Source organism: Macrobrachium rosenbergii, chromosome 18, assembly GCF_040412425.1.
Source record: "Macrobrachium rosenbergii isolate ZJJX-2024 chromosome 18, ASM4041242v1, whole genome shotgun sequence".
Lineage (NCBI taxonomy): Eukaryota > Metazoa > Arthropoda > Malacostraca > Decapoda > Palaemonidae > Macrobrachium > Macrobrachium rosenbergii.
In genome coordinates, this window is record NC_089758.1 from 3,380,692 (window position 1) to 3,404,233 (window position 23,542).

General features: G+C 34.5%; 1 protein-coding gene across 5 annotated transcripts in view; it reads right to left on the reverse strand.

Annotated features, from left to right (window-relative positions):
- Positions 1–9,506: 9,506 nt before the first annotated feature.
- The window catches only part of LOC136848042 (zinc finger protein 358-like), a 69,620-nt gene continuing 55,584 nt past the window's right edge, over positions 9,507–23,542 (reverse strand). For all 5 annotated transcript variants that reach the window (XM_067120113.1, XM_067120109.1, XM_067120110.1 and 2 more), the window contains one exon: positions 9,507–13,643. In XM_067120113.1, the coding sequence (XP_066976214.1) occupies positions 12,979–13,643 (665 nt within the window). In that variant the 3' untranslated portion in view covers positions 9,507–12,978. The remainder of the gene's footprint in view (positions 13,644–23,542) is intronic.

A 23,542-nucleotide genomic window follows, 5' to 3' on the forward strand; every position in this document is an offset into this window, starting at 1 on the left:
TAACTCTTTCATTCACTTGTCACCTTTCACGATTTCTATTATTGTTACGACAAGCAAAATATTTATATGATATAAGACTTCAAAATGTTTTGATCAATCCGTATGGTGCGATGGATCGTATTAATGTAAGCCGAGTAGTCATTCAAAATTAACAAACATGAAACCAGTCGAAAGGCTGAGAAAACTACGGAAGACAGAAGGCCCATGCTTGAATAAGAGAAGAGAGATAGATTGAGATGAATAATAAAGATAAGTTGACAGTGAAATTTACGTATAATACAACAACAAAACCAAACAAGGTATTTGAAAGCAGTCCTATTGTTCGTCTTCGCTACGAGAATCAGCGCCACTAACAGACAAGATAGTGTGAAGTGGGGCCAGTTGGCACTTCATCTGAATCAGAATGCTGATGCTCCGTTACGTGATTAGTATGTACAGTATTTGTTGTCGTGAGCACTAGTCTTTTGGGTCCTTTCACAAACTGTCGTTATCACATTCTTTTTTTAGCCACTGACGGTTATAGGCTGGGACAATGCAGTGAGTAGGATTTGGCTATAATGGTGACAATTATTTTTCAGTCTAGAAAGAAACATTCTTATCAGGAGCTTAATTAATACTATTGGAAAGGTCGTATTTCAGTTGTCTCACTGAATGAATTTATTGGAATGTATTTCCTCTAACGTTTCAAAACTTTGTTGTTAATTCTATACTTGTTTCTAATTTTACTAAAATTCGATTGCTATCTTTTCTTCATGTGGGTAATTTTCTTGTGTCGTGGATTTTGCGTTCTGTAAAGGAGGACTGTTAAAATTCTCCATATCTTCATACGGGAGGATGTTATGAAGCATATTGTTTCCACAGAATTCTCCCTAGTTTAACTTCTATTCCAATATTGTATTTTGCCTTTCATGTGTCTTTCTCTAATTCTGTGCAATTGTTCGTACCATTTTTGAGTGATTATTTCTTATCTCATCAAAGCTTTTTTTTCTAGTCTTTCTTGTAATGAAATTTTGTTTTACTGATCTGGAGTGTCAAACCAAAAGGGCATTTTGTTTGATAAGATGAAGCGAGGCTTAACAGATTTATTATAAGCATTATTGACGAAACTTAAAGTCAACTTGGACGTCACAATATGATATATTGCGTTCACACTCGAAAATTCATAAACTCTACTAATCAGAAATAATTTAGTTATATAACCAGGATAATAAATTGTAGAATGGTCCTGATGTAAAGTCGTCACTTGCGTTCTACTCGATCTCGTCTTGGATGCTTGGAAAACAGAGGGTTTCCGTATAGTGATGACAAGTTCCGTGTGTTACAGAACTTCGTATGTTGTCATTATCTGGTGATTAGCAGTAGGATCATGGTCTTTGAAACTTCATACTTCAAGACTAGAGAATTACCAGTTTAACAGGAAGCTGATTTAAGAACATTGCTTTTACGATTATTCGGTAGTTTAACCTTACCGCTGAGTTCAAATTCTTAGCTCCCATAGTTCTGTCCAGAATGATTTGTTCATAACAATAAAATTGTTTTATTGCAGTGCTTTAAGCATTCACGACAATAAACCAAAAATAATGTAGATTCTGACAAACTTTCCTTAATTAGTTTTTTTAAAACTCGCTTTTGGGTGAAATTTGCACAATCGTAAAATGTCTCGTCGTTTGACCTGCATTCTCTGCATTCAAGAATTGGGTAATTTGAGCCATTTATCAGATATCCCTGAGTAGAACTAGTGCGGCCAGCGTGAAGACGAGATAAGATAATTGCAGTGTGACGTTCATTTTTGGTAAGATACGGCGTGAAATCTGAAATTTAGGCCAAAGACCAAGCGCTTGGACGGAAATTGACAGTAGGAAGGTTTTAAAGGTGTAACAGGAGGAAAACCTGGCAGTTACTCTATGAAACAACTGTTGGGAGAGGATGGGAGGAAAGATGGTAGAAAGGGAATATGAACGGGAGATACAGTAAAAGGAAAAGGGGTTGCAGCTAGGAACCCCAGGATGCTGCAAAGAACCTTGAGTAATACCTACAGTGCACCGCATGAGGTGCGCTACCTCCCTACGGTGTTGGTAAGAAAAATAGCACAACTCAAAGATGTGTTTGTTTAAATTTGTTTTAGATTTATTTGTCCATAAAATTTGTCATTAATTAAAAATGAGGGGTTTGGGTGATGTTAAATAACTGACAAAGTGCAGCATTTGAACTGGTGACCAGTCGCACCATTAGCTTCCTTCTCAGCAACTGCATTCCCCCAAATTCCCACCTGAACGGAGATCGGCAGCAATTAAACATTTATATCAGTTTCATTTAAATTGTTTAATGTAAAATTAATTTATGCAAGAGATGATTTGAGATGATAGTTTCTAAGAGTCGTTGTAAGTTACAAATTTCTGTGGCTGCATATTTTTAATCTTATTGCCTACAGTTCTGGTGTGAGAACAGAAGCATTATGTAAATAGAACTGATTTATTTTCCAGGCGATATGGAGATTAGCAGCCTCATTGTACATTGCACAGTGTATACCCTAGTGTCTTACGTTCTGCTGAAGTTCTTTATGGTGCTCAGGAGTAGATGCACAACTGTTTGATGATTAGTATCGATGGATATAAATTCAGGCCTCGCAGTTAGTCCACGAAGTAGGAAGTTCCAGTAGTGGAGGGATTCAGATCCTCATATTTATTCATTCAGTGAGCCAATTAGCTCTAGATATAATTTGAAGGAATAGTTACTTATTTCTCATTGGAGACACAGTCCTTAGAGGATCGGTTGCTTGTGTTTTTGATTACATTTTGATTAATTATCAGGTTACAGTGCGGGAACAGTGGAGACTCACTGCATTCAGGTAATTATATTTTTAGGAACGATTTAAAAGAACCGGGCCAGATTTTTACTCCATTATGAATAGACGAAGTTCCTTTAATCCTGTTCCTTATATACTATTTTATTTTTGCTATTACTGATGATACAATTGTTTTAATTAGCAACATTATTGGTAATCTACCAGTACCCAGGTTGTATAAGATAGTTTCGTGATTTAGAGCCACCTTTTACCTTTTATATACGCTGTATGAGCCTTCCTTTTCAGGTTTGTTTCAAACTTTAGGCATAAGAACTTTGGCTGATAGATATTACTTTCTTATTTTTATTCCGGTTTCAAGTTTATTTCTACATGACATCTTTATATTCTTTCCCAGAAAGAGAACATGAACCCTTCAGTTATGGCCAAATTGAGGATTTGTTTTAAGGGCTTCTAAAACACCCGTATGTCAAAGAAAATTTAAATTTTATGTGGTGGTACGTTTTTAATATTCATAACTGCTGACCAAAAGACAGTTCTGGAACCATTTGTATAAACTGCGTAATGGGTGGTTTTATGTCTTGTATATTTGTGTTTTGTTTTATGGTGTTCAGGGTTATAAGTATGTTTAGATAGTACAAGTGTTTATAAACACATACTTGATGAACAGTCCAGTAAAAGCATAGCCCTGGTACTGAACTCAAAACTTGTGTTGGCTCGAAGTGAGAATTTGGTGAAGGTTTATAAAAAGTCTTTTATCGAAAGCCCTAAATTTAGCCTCTTAGTCTGTCAGGCACTTGCCTGAATCTTTATTGCGCCTCGTATGGCTACTAGGTCGCGGTGATGAGAAGAGATATGTGGTTCAGTACTTTCAACTTAAGCAAATTTACTTGGGAAGCTTGGGGACTTTGGGGCAGATTCTGATCCCTTCATTATGAAATGGATCTGCGCTTCTTAGTACAGTGTGATGCTGAGCCTTACATTTGGCATCCGTATTTCAAAAAAGTTAGAATGATCTGCTGTCCATGTTGTACATGATATCTTCTTAAACAGGTTTAACGCATTTTTTTACTCTTTTATGTAATGTGTGCTTTTCAGTTCTAGTGAGCATCAAAGATTAAGAGCTGAGAATTTTACATTTTGCCTTAAAGTTATCAGATAGTTTCTCATTTTTATTTCGATATTATAATTCTGTTTTCATCTGATGTTCTCATAAAACACAAGGGCCTTTTTCAGGAAAATGACAGCATGCTGGCGAGTCCCAGGTTCCTACTATTGTGTTGAAAATGCCAAGGATAAACCAGGTTTGTCTTTGGTTGGTTAGGGAAAGTATGATGTAAATTATTTTTAGATTCACACGAGACCAGATTTGTATTAAGTATTAGTAAGAACACCGTGATACTTAAAACCCCTCTTTGTGGTACACCGTTTTCCAAATTGTAGGTGTCTGAAAATATGTCAGTTCGCACCTGGAAAGAGCGTTGTCATGGGTTTTTTCATTATAACGTGTCTCCACTTACTATCATATGCCTTTTGGATATCACAGAAAAGGATGGTACTAGTGACTTGTCTCTGCTCAATTTTTCTCCAAATATGGTCTTCCAAATGAACTAAATGCTCGAGCGTGGATCTATTTTTCGGTGATCCGTATTGGGTTAGGGTGATTATATTATTCGTTCCCAGGCACCATCTTTAATCTTGAATTAGAAGCGTTGGTCTATAGTTTGATGGACTACTAGGGTCTTTGCCGAGCTTAGTGTTAGGTATATTGATTGCATGTCGCCAGTCTTCGGGGAACACGTGTGTCCATATTTGGTTATTAGCGTTTTGGCACCGGCAGGGGCGGGGGAGCGCTAGATGTTTGATAATTTCCAAATCGATGTTGCCTTCACCTGGCGCTTAGCTGTTACAAGAGGAATGAGCAAATTGTGATTTACCAGGCCAAAACTAAACTCACGCTGCCTCAGGGGGAATAATAGTGCAAGCATCAGCATTCTACTCCACATAGACATTCTTTGATTCCTACTGCCCCCATATCTGTGATTTAATTCTCCATCCCACAGGCACCAAGTGTAACTAGCTTCGCCCAGCGATTGGTTTGATGTTTTGTTATAAGATTCATTATCCGACAAAATAGTAATTCATTTTTTAACTGGATATCGTAGTTGCAGCTTTGGCTGGCTAGTATTAGCGTCTTCATATCCTTTACCGCACACATTGGCAAGGGTCAACGTAACTAAATATTTGCTCAGGCTTTCTGTATAACCTGTTTCTTTTTATGTGATTCCTTTAGTGTCATTATTTTCTATTTCTGTTCTTGACTTGGAAATTGAGATTAGTCTAAACTTTGCCAACTATTTCACATGGAAATTACCAGTTCTAGGTATTTATTAAGGATAACAAGGCTTCTACTTGTAGTGTGTTCTGCCTTAATTCGAACAGTATTTCAGATCACCAAGGGACCCTGTGCTTGCTTACGTGTGTGGAAAAGACTGGGGCTGGTTTATCTGTTATTTGATAAAGAAACTGGATAAGGTATTTGTGGCTTCGTGATTTCTTTGTAATTCAAATGGGGGAATATTCTCTGTTATTCCAGTCAACTTAATATTTTAGTAATGGGTAGATTATTTTAGTAGGCCTGGTTTGTCAACATGAAACGGAGAAATGGTCACTGTAATACAGATCGATCATCAGTTAAATTCCAGCCAAACCTGTCTGGGATGCTGGATATAATTAAGATATCTGTTGGTGAGAATGATCTATGCGTTCAGGAAAAACAGGGACTTGGCTCAAAATAAGTGGCGATTACCTATTAAATGTTCATTTTGTAAACCAGGGGCAGCTGAGAATGGGAATTTACATCATCTAATGAATTATGGGCATTTAAATCTCGCTCCAGCATTACTGGGACTTAAAATTGGATTTCACGGTTGACTGTAATGTTAAAAAGTACAAAAATATCTTTTGAAAAATATAGCTTAGTAGATGAAATTTGAAAAATTGTCGATAGTTACTCTATTATTTAAATATATATCAGTTCGTATGCTTTCATCTTCAGGGATTAAAGATGAGACAACGGAGTAATTGCCTATTGAGGGAACATTGCCATCAACATAATGTTGGCATATTTCAGTGGGGATGTATTCTCTCAACAGTCTTTTTATACGAATACTGTTTTCAATGATCATTGATTCTCTTATATATAAATGACCTTTCCACGTATTTCATATAGTGATCTTGATTATAATTCAAACATTTTTATGTTCTACATTTCCAAATGGTGGCTGACTGAGGGGAGTAAACAATATACAGTACATCTCGGTTCATGTTTACACTTTCCTGTAGGCCTATATCCAAACCTCGAGCAATTCCTGAACTGCATAGGCTTGGGAATATTAGTGAATTTAGCTGGTAAAATCTGCCTGCCAATTCTATTTTTGCAACTTGAATAGCTGATTTATTTCTGCTAGGAATATTGTATAGTTTAATGTGTTCCATATCATCACCTTCCTTTAGGGACCTTGATAATATTGCCTGCAGTTAACTAAAGTCTGGGTGTATTAGAATTAACATCGTCGTCACTGGCGAACTGCAGGAGCGCCGTATGTTTAGAACCATGAATGCTATTCAGTTTGTAATTTTTTTATACCACTATCTCTGAGTTTTAAATGCATTTTAATTTCTAGTATTTTTCAAGTTATTCTATTGTTGGTGTCTCTTATCAGCTATTCACTTGCGGATATTTTTTTTACTATTCATTTTTTTCAGTTGAATAACGCCTTGATAGTTTTCTGGTTTTAATGGCGTGACTTCCCAACCCTTTGTCTTCTTTGTCAAGAATCTATGCCAATTGTCAACTCAAAAATTGAAAGTTTCGTCAATGCAGTTTTTTTTTTTTTTTGCACATCTAGCACTAAAGTTCACAGTCTAAGAGTAATCCAAATCATGTTCAAAATACCCAACTATGCCCTGAAACATCAAGGGATAACGAAGCACAGGTAATTCAGTTCAGACACTACTGGGGCTGAATTAGGAGTTAAGTTACGTCGTTGCTCTCTTGAACGGCGCCGTAACCGTAGGCTACGGCAAGGTGTCCGGGGTCTTCAGTAGTAAACTATTTATCATAACAGCATTCAGCAGTTTCAAAATCTGTACTCTTAAAACATGAATTTTTTCTCCCCGTCTTATCGCTCTCTTCCTGAATTTGCTGATAGGTGATCGAACACAAGTTATAATGAGTTGGATACACTGCTAAATTGACAACTTTTGGAATCTTGGCAGAGGGTAAGAACAAGTCTCCTTTTTAAATGAGCTAATAATTTATGGCAGATTCTGTGCTTTCGATGAATGTTTTTATATTTCTTTTGACCAAATTGGATCCTTTTCCTAATATTATTAAACCAGGATTTGGAATATAAATTATCTTCAGCACTAGTAATGAAATTTGTGATAAAGCTGTTTCAATATGGTCTTTTAAAAGACCACAGTGTAATTTGTCTGGTGAATATACGTAGAGCATTTTTTCTAAGTCAGCTTTATTATATCGTAGAATGGATTAATGTAATTGGTAAGCTTTTCTTAGCAAAAATATAATATTTAGTAAATTTCAACTCACTGTTATTAGATTGTTTAACCACCCAGAGTCATTACACTTATGTTTTCCTTGGGTGGCTTGTTCTTACTTAGTGTATTAGGTCTTTCAGTCAATTAAAACAAACTTTCAACAATTTGAAAAACAATACAGGAAATGCCTTAGATCCAGACAGTATTTCTTTTAATGATTTTTTGTCCTTGGTTGATATTTAGGGGATTTTCAAACTGGAAAACCACATAAAATATGTTGAATTGTAACTTGTTCTGCACTGTGGGATAATATCAAATACCTACGAGTGTGACCCATTTCCATTTAAAGAAGAATACAGGTATTGATTCAGTGGGAACAATAAGTGACACCACAAACCAACAATGGCTTTGTCAGGCTATTTTACCACAAAGATTACCAATCTAAACTGTAAATAAGGTGTAGCCTAGTTCAGTCATGAAAATGTAAGGAAATATTTGTTGACGAGTTCCATAATCCTGTATGAAGCTATTCCTCAATACTGTATTCAACACCAGTGGAAGACGTTTTTTTGTAGTTTAACTAGACCAGAAAGGTTATTTAGCTCTACAAGGGCTGGCCCAAAAGATTTGTATTTGTCAATAAAAAAGTTCAGATCTTCGTAAATTACCATGTAAACATTTTTTGTAAACGTTTTTTGTTAACTGAAAAAGGTGATAGATGAAATTCTTTAATAAACTTGTTTCCAAGACTTAACATTTGTTGTTGATTACTTTGTTCATTTGCCAAAAAAAAAAATCTTGACTGTTTAAGTGTTACTCTACTAATTCTGTACATATAGGAATTGCTGGGTCATGTGAGCTATTCAAGTGACCATTTCTAAAAATCAAAAATAACTCGTGTAGTTGTTGAGATGAATTCAATAATCCAACACTTGGGACTAGGCCTGTTTTAATTTGTTGGGTTCATTATTCCATATATATTTTTCCATTTATTGATGATCATAGTCACTAAGATGAACATCTACACATTATCTCTTCAAAAAGATATATGACCACAATGTAATTTGTTCTAGGGTGTAATGTTTATAAATCGTCTAAAGAACACCAGCTTACATTATTGGATAGTACAGTTAGATCTTAATGAAATTGTTGTCGGTACTTTAGTAGGAAATACTTACAAATATTCATAACTTTTTGGTAGGCGAGTCACTGGCATGTTTCATCATTTAAGTTTTTACCTTAAATATTACAGGACCTAAATAATCCACATCTCAGCTGTTGCTTACACACTGGTGTAATGACTTTTAATCAAACCATCTGAATAGGTCAGTAAGGTTTGGCAAATTATCAGTCAATATGGTCTCTCTTGAATTGAAGTCTGTATGTTAAACAAACCAGAACTCTTTCACAGATGCTTCAATTTTATTTTTCAAAAATAGTTTGCATAACTCTTTGCTACCATACAAAATGCCTCTTATATAGTAACAGTATTGAAAAAAAAAAAAAAAACCAGTGTTTAATAAACTTGTGTTTGCAGAGCATACACCACCAAGTAAAACTTAATGAAGCCTTTAGTCCAGTGTACAGTTACTAAAGTGAACCATTGCTTAAGGAAAAACCTACATTTGGTCTCATCTAAATTAAGAGATGTTTTGTACTCAGTTTTGATTAACCTTAAAAGAATACTTTGCTTATGACAAAGGTACTGTATCAAATTATTATAATCTTACATAATTCCTTGGAGTTTTCTTTGATTTCTCAAGCTTGATGCTCAACCAAGAATGCCCACATTTTCCCATTACATCAAGCAATGCTCTGTAAAAGTTTTATGCCAAAAAATAATTCTAAAAAGCCAATGTTATTTCTTGGCTAAAACTTGGGAAATACTGTCCTATCTTTAAAGCAAACTTTTCACATATTACTACAGACTTATACCTGGATAAAAATTATTAGGACACCGTTAGTGCCAAATTTAAGCACTGTTACCTTTTCTAGTTAAAACAGATTTTGCAACACGTCAAAAAGCAAGCAGTGAAGGAGTGCAAGCCTACATTTGAGTTATATCAAATGATGTGCCATATCACATGCGAAGAAAACTTTGAAATCAAAATCAAAATTGAAGGGTATTTAAAAATAAATATTCATGACTTCCTCTTTTTATTGAAGATTTACTGCAATACACCTGTTTGCTAATCTTTTTTTTTTTTCCTTTTGTTTGTTAAACCCAAACTTCACATGTTGGTCTTTACCTCAAGGCTGAAGTCAACGTGTAACATAATCAGGGATTGTGAGCCTTAAAACACATTGAAAAATTTTCCACTTAATATTAGCCTCCATGATTTCTATTTTATAACTGGAAGGATATCACAAAAATTTTAAATATATAAATATATATATGTACAGTATAATGTGAATCTATCATAAACGTCTGAATATTTAAATTGCATAAAGAGCCAATGGTATTCAACAAACCCGATAACATTTGTTCCAGGATTACTTGATGAGAATAGGATGGGGAAAATACAAGCGCCAACAGGCCCAAAATCCATGAATATTTTCACACTTCTGGAGGGAGTTTTTCTGGACTGTAACTTGCATGATCTTATCAGGTTTAGGTACTCTGTAAATGCAAATACATATGTATACTAAATGGGAAACATTCCCAAACTAATTGCCAATTCAAAGCAATTACAGAAATTTCAACTTAATCTTTGAAACTGCAAAGTCTATCCAATCTATGGTATTTAATTTTAGAAAAAGTGTACAAAGTACTCCTTAAAACCTGCATATTTCTGATATTTCAGCTAACAGTCCAGACCAGGCAAATTACGACTTGGTCAAAAATTTGTACTTTCACACAAATTTAAGTAAAAATTATGCAGTCATGAAAGCCAATGAGAGGAGGCAGACGACACTGGCTAGCAAAACAACCAAAATGCATCTGAATACCATACCATGCTTGTCAAGAGGGCAAAAGGATTTGAAAGGGATATAAACAATGTAAATTAAATATTTATAAGTTACAGTGAACTATTTTAAGCAAAATATCTCACTGTAAAAAGATAATTTATTAGGATCTAATGGTACCCGTCTTTTTTTTTTTTTTTTTAATATAGACCAATAAATAATTCTCACTCAAACTGAAACAACTGCTTGACTGCAGTATGTATAGCATTTAAATAATTGTCATAAACTAGTTTACCATAAATTGGGTTTATTAGGAATCCTCCTCTCATAGGATTTCAAGTGGTTTTACCAACACACGAGAGTCATAAGATGTAATTTATAGTTAACAGATGACTCAACACTCTACTACATCAATAACGGTGGACATCAGCAATTCAAGGCAGCTTACGGCCACCACAGCACCTAGCTTGTGATATAATCTGATTACTTTCACTCTGTCAAGTTATGTAAATCAATAGCATTCATAGTTGATTACTCAACTAATTTAAATCAACAGTAATGATACACAATAGTTACTAATTTTATACAATGTTAATAACATGTGGACCTAAAAGAAATGTGTAAACCTAAGCAAGGATAACTATGAAAGGAAGTCGGTAGTAATTTTGTAATGGAAAGAGCTGCCAATATCCAAAATATATTACAAAGTCTGTAACACTGAGCATCCCCTGCCAGAAGAATAATTTTGCTTAAAAAGAGGAAAAAATTAAGTGCAAGGTATAAATTACACAATACTACTCATTGACAAAATTAAGGTACCCTTTTTAAACCAAAATCTTCCCTAAAATAAAACCCCATTATTACTTGCAAATATGTGAAATAAAAAGAAACCATCTGTATTAAGAGCAGCTCCTGCTTTCATAGCCTGCATTACTCTGGAATATTTAAATAAATAAAATCAAGACCTAACTAAGTGGGGTCCACTCACTCTATGGAGGTCCAGAGATCAAAATAGATTTGAGAATATAACACAGTTCCCAAATATGCATATGCATTATCAAAAGCACAAATCACTAACAGCTACATCAAAATATAATCCAACACGGGAACATAACGCAATGTTCTAGAGACATGAAAGTACAAAGTTAACGCCATAATATTTTTAAGCTTTGCAATTATAGTCAACAAACTTCAAACATATATGTAACTCTTTGTACCAACCAGTGTTGAAAATATCAACTTTATATATATATTTATATATATGAAGAGTTGGTCAACACCAAGAAAATATTTTAATACAAAGATTCCATTAAGAGGCAACAGGTTGCCTGTAAGTTGAATAGAAAAGGTCACATCAGATAGTAGAAGATAGTTTATATATATATATCTCTTTAAAAAGAATTTATAGTTTACATCTGTTCTACTTTTCCCTAAATTTCCTTCCATACTTCTTTATTCAAGATTTTACTTCTCAGAAGCAAAATACAGATCTGTCATATCTAAAAACTGAAAATGAAACAAAGAACAAGGATAGATTTGACATTTGAGCACCTCTAAGAATAAAAAAAAAAATACAGTATCAAAGGTAAGAATTCGACTGAATCATGTCAACATCAAACCTGCTCTTCTTTCACCAATACAGGCAAAACAAAAATATATTCCTCCAAAAGGCCAAACATATGTCATGAAACTGACATAATTATTTAAATCTTCAGTTGTGTGTTAGATCACCATTTTCGTTTTGTGTAACTCCTAAAATTCAACACAAAACACCTTCAAATATAAAACATTATTTCAAAACATTTAAGCAAGCATAAGAAGCTCCTAAAATAATTACAAGGGACAATACAATTAAAAGGTACCTTTTTACAATTAAATCTACAAGAACATGATTTAGTTTTTAGCAGAGATAAAATGCACTTCTAATGAAATATACTTAAAATATAAAAAAGAGGAACAAACACAAGTGTCTTATCTGTGGTAACCACATTACAGAGCTGCCTTTCGACATGTACAAGTAATGCTTTTGCCCAGGAACCTACTACGGTCACATGACAAGAAAATCTATAAGAAAATCACTCGGGTGTCTTTACATACATTGCTAAGTACATGACTGTATAAAAATTGTATTCTAAATTTGACTTTTTTTCAAAGTGGTAATATAGAACTAGTAATAAAATTTTCAATGTCCACAAGTGCAGCCAAAGATACAACTAGTGATTGGAATGTGATCAAGGATCAAACAGGAAGTCACAGTGGGCGTGACTGACAATTACATATAGATATAAGATATATGCTTAATATTTATCGCTATATTGTGTTTGTGTAGGAAGGGGGATTGAGAGACGCATAAAAACCCATTTTTCCTCGGTAGTTTGTTCAATACTGAGAAAAAAATCTAGTGCTGACATCTACAGGGAGTTTCATGGCACATCTATGGATTGTATTTCATTCTGAAAATATAAATTTTAAAGCTCCAGCCAGGATTATAACAAACTTCTGGGTATATAACCTAACAAATGATCTCCAAATAAATATTTGGGCCGGACACAAGGTGATCTGAAAAGCATCATGAACATTAAAATCAAAATGTTAATGAAAGGTAATGGAACATGTGCCTCCTGCTGCCATCAGTTAACTATGGGGAGGGGGGGGACGACGACAAATCCAGGTCAGCTGTCAGTCAATTATCAAGAGACAGCTGTTCAAACCACTTCTGCCAGCAATCCAAACATCGGTAAATAATGTGTGCCAGGGGGTAGATGAGCAGCATGAGCCACTGGGGTTCCATGGGTAGCTGCAACCGTATGTGGTACACCATGAGGAGGTGGTTGTTGGTGAGCAGCATTGGTTGTCGCCACAACACTAGGAGTAGGTAGCGAAACTGCCACAGACTGAGCCACGGTAAGAGTGGGTTGTGGTGTGGCCACACTTGCGGATATGCTGCCCACCTGAATGGTACTATGACTTGGTTGAGAACTAGGCTGTGATGTCACAGTTGGCAAGGGAGGTTTTATATGGGACCTCATGTGCTTAGTTAAGTGTTCACGTCTGGAAAACGCTTTTCCACAGGTATTACATACATGGGGTTTTTCGCCTGAATGAGTCAGTACGTGACGCCGCAAGTGCTCATTTCGAATGAACGATTTTCCGCAAACCCCACACTGATACGGGCGCGGAACTGGCTCACCGTGCTGGTTGAGGCCGCGTGTGGATCCTCCCGTCGTGGTACTTTGATGAGTGCTTGTATGATGTCCACTAGATGATGTAGTGACCACTGATGTTGGTACTGCACTAGTGGCACCCTGGTTAATGGTCACTAACCTCCCATTCTGGTCAGTTGTTTGAAGCAAAAGTGTTGTAGCCAAACCTGTAATCATCATAAAGCATGATATACCCCAAAAAGTAGCTATTCCTGTAAAGCTAAGAGCAATATCAAACTAAAATTCTTGGGTATACATATTCAAGGAATAATCTACCTTGCAATCTTATCAATGCACTAGTGTACAAAAATTCATACTACTTTCATAGTACTCTATACTGACTGAACAAAATCTCATTCAACAATACTTCAAAACAAAGCCTCTTTTACACTTATGATACAGAGTGCAATGAACACTTAATCATTACTGTCTCATACTGAAAACCCCAATAAAGTTTTATTCTTAAAAAATAAAAAGACCAGTAATGCAAAACACAGCAAATTAGCCTATATTAATAATGGATATGTATTGTACACAAATACTGTATATATAATATATATCTTCAATGTTCAGCAGTTTCCTTTAATGAGGGGTGGCTACAGATAAAAAAAAAATTGCTGGTTACTAATATATTGATAATTTAACTATAGAATAGTTACTAAGTCCACATACAGTTAAATTTCCACAGCATGAACAGCTTAATACACCTACTTAGAATATGCATCAAACTCTGTACACATGATGCAGAATTCCCTTTATTTTGCACCTAGTTCTCATGCTCCCTGGACAAGTTTTTCTCCAAACCTCTTTCAACCTCATCTATCCAATTTTTCCAAGGGCTTCCTCACCTTGTTCCCCATAACACTTCCGATTTTTTACTCTTTTCGACAACCTATTGTTGTCCATTCTTTCCACATAAATGAACAATCTTAAAATACTCTGATCTGCCCTTTCACCTATGCTAACTCTTTTACCCTTCCTACATGTTTATTTTTTTGTCATACACACCACACAAACTGCACTCAGCATCCACAATTCACTTCCATAAAGGAGAGTAAGCTCTAAGCTCAATGATTTCACCAAGACTTCAACAGAAATTTCGACTTTTTTTCCCCATTCTTTTGCATACGGTTTATATATCCTGTTACCTTTTATGCTTTACCTCCTGTCTCACCTCTTCTCTCATCGTACCATCTATTATATTTGCATTCATCCACCATCCTTTTTATCATTTTATTGCTGTATCTTACTGGTTTCCATGTACCATCATAACCTTACATTGACTCTCAACTCTCCTCAAAAAACATTTTTATTAATTTCCTTCAGTTCCTGCTTTATTTATTTCTTCAGTTACTCCTTAACTATTCCTCATCAGCACTGTCCTTTCTCTAATTTATTGTATCTCTCCATTCACAGAGGTATTGAACAGCCAAGGAGGCATAATACATTCTTGTCTCCAGGCCACTTTTATGCCAAGCGTGTCACTTACCTATATATTCTATGTTTCACTTTCATCATTAAAACTGTGTGTTTGCATATGTATACATACAAACACACACACACACACAAAGGTTTATTTGTGGAAGCGCAACACAGAATATATAGGTAAGAGTGACAGATTTGGTGTAACAGTGGGCCAGAGCCAAGGATGTGTTATGCCTCCTTAGCTGTTCAATACCTCTATGAATGGAGAGATGTGATAAATCAGAGAAAGGTCAGTGTACATGAAACATGAATGGCGTGCAGAATGTTTGATGTTTGCAGTTGATACAGGGCTGATGAAGAATAGGGAAGAAGGAACTGCCGAAATAAGTAAAGCAGGACTGAAGAAATGAGTAAAAGTGTTTGTTAAAGAGTTGAGAGTAAGGTATGGTTATAATGGTAAATGGAAATCTGCGAGATATAGCAATAAATGATATTAAGGATGGTGCACGAATGCAACCTTTTCATTCATCTAAGTATTTGTGAGCCAACATAATGAGTAATGGTAGTATGAAAGAAGAGGTGAGTCAGGAGGTGAAACAAAAAAGGTAACAGAGTATAGTAAATCCAGGTATTTGCGGGGGATGTGTACCGCACCCCTCCGTGAATAGCTGAAATCTGTGAATACTTAAAACCCCTCTAAAAACACATAGAACTGCCTATTTTGATAGTTTAAACACAAAAAAAAAAAACCCTGTAAAAATGCTTATACCTGAGTATTTTAATACTTTTATCACAAAAATTGCATTTAGTCATGAAAATTATATGAAAATACAGTAATTAGTGAATATTTCTCAATGAAAAATACTGTGAATAGGCGAATTTTCCGCGAATAATGGGTAGATATGTTCCACAGAGAAATCCGCGAATGCGGAAGTCTGTGAATCGTGAGAACGCGAATATGGGGGGTTTACTGTATGTGCAAACAAACGTGGGAGGAGAGTTGACAGTTCTTTGGAAGCCTTAGTGAAACTGCTGAGCTTAGTCTTCTTTATGGAAGTGAAGTGTGGATGCCGAGCGCAGTTTGTGTGGTGCATGGTAGGTAAGTATTTTGGACATTCTTCCTAAGCAATAAACAATTACTATTAAATGTTAAGCACATGTGGCATTTACTATTTCACAACAACAGTACTCTCGTTTTCTGAATCTCATCTCATCCTCAAAGCTTAAAACTCTGAAGTAAAAAATGAAAGCTGCTATGTGGTTCCTTTTTATCCTTTCTGACAACAGCTGTTTTTGCCACTAATTTATGGCTATCATCAGGCTACAATACCTAATGTTGGCCACGAGTTAATGGCCGAAACAATTTTCAGCAAGAAAAGAATAAACAATATAAAAAAATTTTTATCTTTCTTCATTCAGATTAATAGCCCTGAGGAAAAGAAGATATAATATATATGTATATATATATATATATATATAATATACACACATTAGTGTATTAATCCCATGAAACCTATATGGATTCCACCACATAAATGAATTGGCACAATTCAGAACTGTCACAGAGAGGTGCTAAGAACAGTTATATAAATTCAGCACATAGGATGTAATTAAAAATAGGCCATTAGAAAGTAAGAACCTGAACCAAATTGCAAAAATAAAGAAAATGTATTCACAAGATATGGTCTAGACATCATAGCTGTTCATGAATCAAAGTGCATAGGAATAGGAAAAGAGACTGGAAGGGGTTAATGCATAAATTTTCTCAAAATGAGAAGAAGGAACTTGTCCAATGCAGAGACGGCATGGACTGACTGGAGAGCAGCTAGCATGTTAATGCTGGAAAAATTTACATAAAAAAACTGCAATTTGAGTATTAAAGTATACTAAGCACCAGCAATTGAATTCTGTGAAGAATAAACGAATTATTTATAAAAATGCAAAATGTTATAAATGAGACACCAGAGAAACGACTGTTGGTGATGCGAGTCCAAAGGTGGTAAGAACAATGGGGGATGTAATGGGTAAAGATGGCCTGGGAGAGATTGCAAACAAAAATGGGGTGCAGTTTTATTAGTTTTATGCTACAAATAATTTGGTACTTTGCAGTCACTGAAACCAAATAAATCACATATCTACTAACTTAGTGTGAACAACACTGAAGAATGTTATGAACTACAGAGGAACAGACGTGGGCAATGGTCACCAACTTATCGTTGCCACAGCAAAGGTCACCAACTTATCGTTGCCACACTAAAGGCTCATTCAAAGCACTCGACAAAAAAGTACACAGGGTATTCTGGTTTTATACAGTTGAACGTCTTGAAGATGAACATAAAGATGCTTATTAAACTGAATGTCAAAAGAGATTTGCAGTTCTAAACACCATATCTGAGGGGAAGCAGACAATCCATAAGGATTTTGTAACACAAGGGCTGTATGTCAATCTGCTGGAAGAGAAGTACTTGGATATGGAATAGCCTAACAGAAACCCTCTGCAAATCAGATACTAGGGATATGCTACATACTAGTGAGAAGCACAAGGTATGCATTGACAAAATTCCAGGAGGAGAACACACAGTAAAATGTGTTAATACTCGAATCTCGTTAGCGATGTCAAATAACAATCAAGAAGACATAGGAATGACTATTTGTACAAATACATTGATGTTGACAAAGCTAAGTACTGTAAATTTATTTAAGACGTGGCACTGGTGTTATGGTACCCTACAAAAATTATTAATGAAATATTCATGGGAGAAGCAAATGAGAAAAATACTGGTCAACAATAGCAAAAATCTGGGTGGGACATTTTTGTGAGGTCATGATCGGGGACAATCTAACTGACATACCAGAGCTTATCAAGACCTGAATATCCTTACGAATGAATCCACAGTTTCTGAAGAGGAACTGATAATACAGAAACCTGGGAGATGGAAAACACCAGGTTATGACTGAATCACTAAAGAGATGATACAAGCAGAAAAACATAAGACATTAGGAATTAGTATGCACATGATGTGAAGTAACATCAGATGCAGAAAACAGATCAATGAAGGTGGATTTCTTGAATATTCAAGAGCAATGATACCCAGTTCAGGTTTTTCCAAGTTGGAATTTAGCAAAGACTAAAAAAAAGCATATCAGGCAATGGGCAGAGTGATATGACTTGGAAATCAAAGAGATTGAAACTGCATTCAAAAACAAGCCTACACTTAAGGCTAGTATGATCTGTATTACTATATGGGTATGAATCATGGCATAAACTGTTGAAGCTCCATATGTAAATGAGATAACAATGAAAGAAAAATGGAGATGGCATAATATGTCCTGCAGACAACCGCTGAAAGAACAGCATGTGATGGCTTCAGCTGGGCTCTACTGGGTATAAGATGAGTTGGAAGACCCAGACCTACTTGGATGTGAACTAAGAGATGAGAAGGCTGGAGACGATGGAGATTTGTGGAAGATAAAGAACAAGAAAGACATGAGCGGCAGAAATTACGTCTACTGCACTGAGGTAGACAGAGAAACTTTACGTCTACTGCACTGGAGGCAATGAGAATATATATAGGTAGATATATATATATATATATATATATATATATATATATATATATATATATATATATATATATATAAATATATATATATAAAATATATATATATATATAGTTCAGGATTCATGGCTTCACCTATTCACAAATTTTTCTGTGGAACATAACTCCAAATGATTTGAGGAAAATTCGCCTGTTCATGGATTTTTTCGTATTATTATTATTCTTATTATTATTATTATTGTTAAAGAGAATGGCACCAGCATTCTCTTTAACAAGACATGATTGAGAGAGGGTCTGTTACCTTCATACATTATTATTATTATTCATTAAATAAAACCTATTTATATGAAACAACCCCACAGGGGCCATTGAATATGGAGTTCACTAGGAAGAAATATGAAGGGAACTACAGAAAGAAAAGATACCACTTATATATTACCCCTTTCCTATCTGTTTAGTTATCACATCATTGAGGGTACATGAGTCCCAATGTGTCTGGGAGCGCTCCATAGTGCGAAAAAATAATTATTTCGAAAATTCAGCAAAAATAGAAATTTTATGCCAACAACGTTCATTTTGCTGTCCTTTTTTTCTAAATGTTTATATTTTATGGCAGAATAGTCAGAATAAGAGTCCCAGCCCTCCAAATACAAAAAAATGTGAGCTATTAAAAAAAAAAATTCTTTACTTATTTTGATATTTTCGTTCGTAACCCACAAACTATGAAAGTCAGACGAATGAATTATTTTTTATGAGAAAGCCAACAAAATTCCCTAAATACTGTATCGACATATAAAACAATGGAAAACGAATAAGTCCAGCTGGTGAAAAAATTGATAGAAAAGAGGGTGAGAAACAGAGCGCTCTGCCCGGCCTATGGTGAGAATTATCGCTAGAAAAATTTTTTTGAAGAGCCCTATCTCGGTTATTTTTCATAGAAATTACTTTGTAAATATACGAAAATGTAGAGGAAAAGTTGAAGAATAAAGGGAAAGTCAAGAAAAATGGCTTTGGTAACGGCACCAGTTTCATTTTGACGTTATAAATTGATCGAAACGAAAAAAATTTTTACCGTTGTCAACATTATCGTTCGTAGCTCAAAAGCTATAAGAGTTAGGCGAATGAATGATTTTTTATGAAAAAACCAACACGATTCTCTAAATATTGACATATAAAACAATGAAAAACGAATAAGTCCAGTTGGTAAAAAAATTGATAGAAAAGAGGGTAAGAAACAGCGCTCTGCCCAGCGTATGGTGAGAACTATCGCTACAAAAAAAATTTTTTTGAAGAGCCCTATCTCGGTTATTTTTCATAGAAATTACTTTGTAAATATACGAAAATGTAGAGGAAAAGTTGAAGAATGAAGAGAGAGTTAAGAAAAATGGCTTTGGTAATGGCAACAGTATCATTTTGACGTTATAAGTTGATCAACGAAAAAAAGTTACCCTTGTCAACATTATTGTTCATAGCTCAAAAATTATAACAGTTAGGCGAATTAATTATTTTTATGAGAAAGCCAACAAAATTCTCTAAATATCGACATATAAAAGAATGAAAAACGAATAAGTCCAGTTGGTGAAAAATTGATAGAAAATAGGGTAAGAAACAGAGTGCGCTGCCCGGCATACGGTGAGAATTATCGCTAGACATTTTTTTTTTGAAGAGCCCTAGCTTGGATATTTTTCATAGAAATTACTTTGTAAATATATAAAAATGTAGAGGAAAGGTTGAGGAATACAGTGAGTCAAGAAAAATGGCTTTGGTAACGGCAACAGTTTCATTTTGACGTTATAAGCTGTTCGAAATGAAAAAAAATGTTACCGTTGTCAACATTATCGTTCGTAGCTCAAAAGCTATAACAGTTAGGCAAATGAATTATTTTTTTTATGAGAAAGCCAACAAAATTCTCTAAATATCGATATATATATAATAATGAAAAATGAGATTCAGAGCCCTGCCTAAAATCCAGATGTCTCATGTGATGCACTAACGCGCTTTCCGCTAGTTTTACCATAAAAACTTTGCAAAAGCATGCTGGAAACTGTTCTCGATTGACGTCACTGTATGTAAACAGCCACACGTGTTTACCCAACCTCGTATGCATGGTCTCTGACAGAAGTGTGGCCTGACAGGCCTGCGTGGTGGGATCAGCTGATGTCATTGTGAGAATTTTACTACGCCAGGGATTTGCGCATGCACAGTAGAGGAACTAAAAAATTTATAGAAAAAGGTACGAAACAGAGTGTTTCCAATAATGTAATCCTACATTTTATAAAAAAAAAAAAGTAAGATACGAGAGAGAAGTGTGGGTAGGATCAGCTGATTTCATTGTGAGAAATTTACTATGCCAGGGCTTTGTGCATGCGCAGTATAGGAACTGCTTGGCTGGCGTATTGATGCCTGAGTTACACAGTCCAAGGTATGCTTTAGCCTATGGAAACCACCAACTGTCGAAAATAAAAAAAAATTTACCCTACCACACGTCTTCGAAAAATGTTGGTAAATTTTACGTAAAATTACGTCAGTCAGAAAAGAAGAGGGGTAGGGTGATATTGCGTAATATTACGTCAATTGGACAGGAAAGTGTTAAGGAAAAAAAAATTAATAAACAGAATATCTATAATATTTGCTAATTATTTTCATTTCATTTTTGTGACTAAATACATCTTTATATAAAAAATTATTTACTAATTTTCAAATATTAATTAATGTAAACAGCAAAATATCACTAAAATGTATTTTTTTTAAACATTCGCCAACGATGTACCAATGATACCTTTACCTACGTTAAAAGAAAACGGTAAGCCTTGAATACCATATGAAAGAAATGTGCGTATCTAAACAAAGGGTAACTTGATTAGTTTTCACCTTGGTAAGAACAACTGTTGTAAGTGTGTTCGCGTGTAGCTGTAAGCCATAAATTTCCGAGGGTAACATTGTACGATGACTTTGAAATACAGTAATATTAAAGTGTTTTAGGATGATAGTTTAAGGTATATTTGGTGTGTGAACTATTAAAATACAGTTATAAACATTTTTTTTAGAGGAGGTCTCAAGTTTAGTATACCTAAAATATTCGCTAATTATCTTCATTTTATTTTTGTGAATAAATAATTTTTTATAACTGAATGAGAACACAGCAAAATACCAATAAATTATATGTTTTTCAATTGTCGGTTCAAAAGCCAGATGGTGGAATCAGCCTTAATTAAACAAAGAAATGCAATGAATCTCTCAAGAGGCGCCTGGGATTCAGATATTATACATAAAATCTTCCTCCAACCAGCGATAAAAAGGATTAAAGAGAAATTGTCAACTGGAGTGACTTAACGGCAGACATATGAATCTTCTGGTATAAATACCAGCTTTTCTGTAACTTTTTCTCATTCACTATTTGCCTGAGGAGAGAGACAATTTGGTCTCTGTATATGTATACATATATATACAGTGAACCCCGTATTCACGGGGGATGCGTCCCACACCCCCCCGCGAATAAGTCAAATCCGCGAATGCTTAAAACCCCTCTAAAAACACTTGGAACTGCCCATTTTGATAGCTTAAACCAAGAAAAACCCTGTAAAAATGCTTATACCTGAGTATTTTAATAGTTTTATCTTAAAAAGTGCATTTATTCATGAAAATTATATGAAAATACAGTAATTAGTGAATATTTCTCAGTGAAAAAATACAAGAATGGGTGAATTTTCCATGAATGATGGCTAGATATGTTCCACAGAGAACCCCACGAATGCGTGAGTCTCATAACCATGAGAACGCGAACTCTGGGGTTTACTGTATGTATATATATATGAATATGGGTATGTATGTATGTGTATAATATATATATATATATATATATATATATATATATATATATATATATATATATACATACACACACAATATATATATATACACATATATATAGAGACCAAACTCTCTCTCTCTCTCAGGCAAATAGTGAATGAGAAAAAGTTACAGAAAAGAGGTATTTATATCGATCCATAGGTCAGCCATTAATTCACTCCAGTTGACAATTTCTCTTTAATCATCTTAATTGCTGGTTGGAGGAAAATTTTATGTATAATATCTGAATCCCCAGCACCTCTTGAGAGATTCATTTCATTTCTTTGTTTAATCAAGGCTGATTCCACCATCTGGCTTTTGAACCAACAATTACTGCTATAAATTATAAGAGACATATTCCAGTTTATATATATATATATATATATATATATATATATATATATATATATATATATATATATATATATATATATATATATATATATACTGTATACAGTAAATAATATATATATACACATATATACACACAGTAAACACCTCATATTCATGGGGATGCATACCACACACCCACAAACAGCTAAAATCTGTGAATACTTAAAACCCCTCTAAAAACACTTGGAACTGCCTATTTTGATACTAAAAAAAATGCTTATACCCAAGTATTTTAATACTTTTATCACAAAATGTGCATTTAGTCATGAAAATTATATGAAAATACAGTAATTAGTGAATATTTCTCAGTGAAAAATAATACGAATGGGCGTATTTTCCGCTAATATAATGTGTATATATATGTTCCATAGAGAAATACCCAAATAGGTGAGTCCATGAACCATGAGAATGCTAATATGGGTGTTTACTGTGCATACATACATACAAACACACACACACACACACACACACATATATATATATATTATATATATATATATATATATATATATATATATATATATATATATATATATATATATATATATATATATATATATATATATATATATATATATACATATACATACACACACACAGTAATCCCTCAATTACCTAGATTAATAGAGCTAAGGGCCGGTCAGATAATACAAAAATCTGGTTAATGACGAGTCAAAATATCTAGGGGTGTTCAAGAGTTATTCCATACCCCTCCTCACCAACATTTGTCTATACCACATAAATGTAAACACTCAATATGCTTATAACCAATAACCATCACACTTCAAACTGAAAACATTATGCAAAAGGCAATTATCCACCTTCCGCCCCCCCACGTA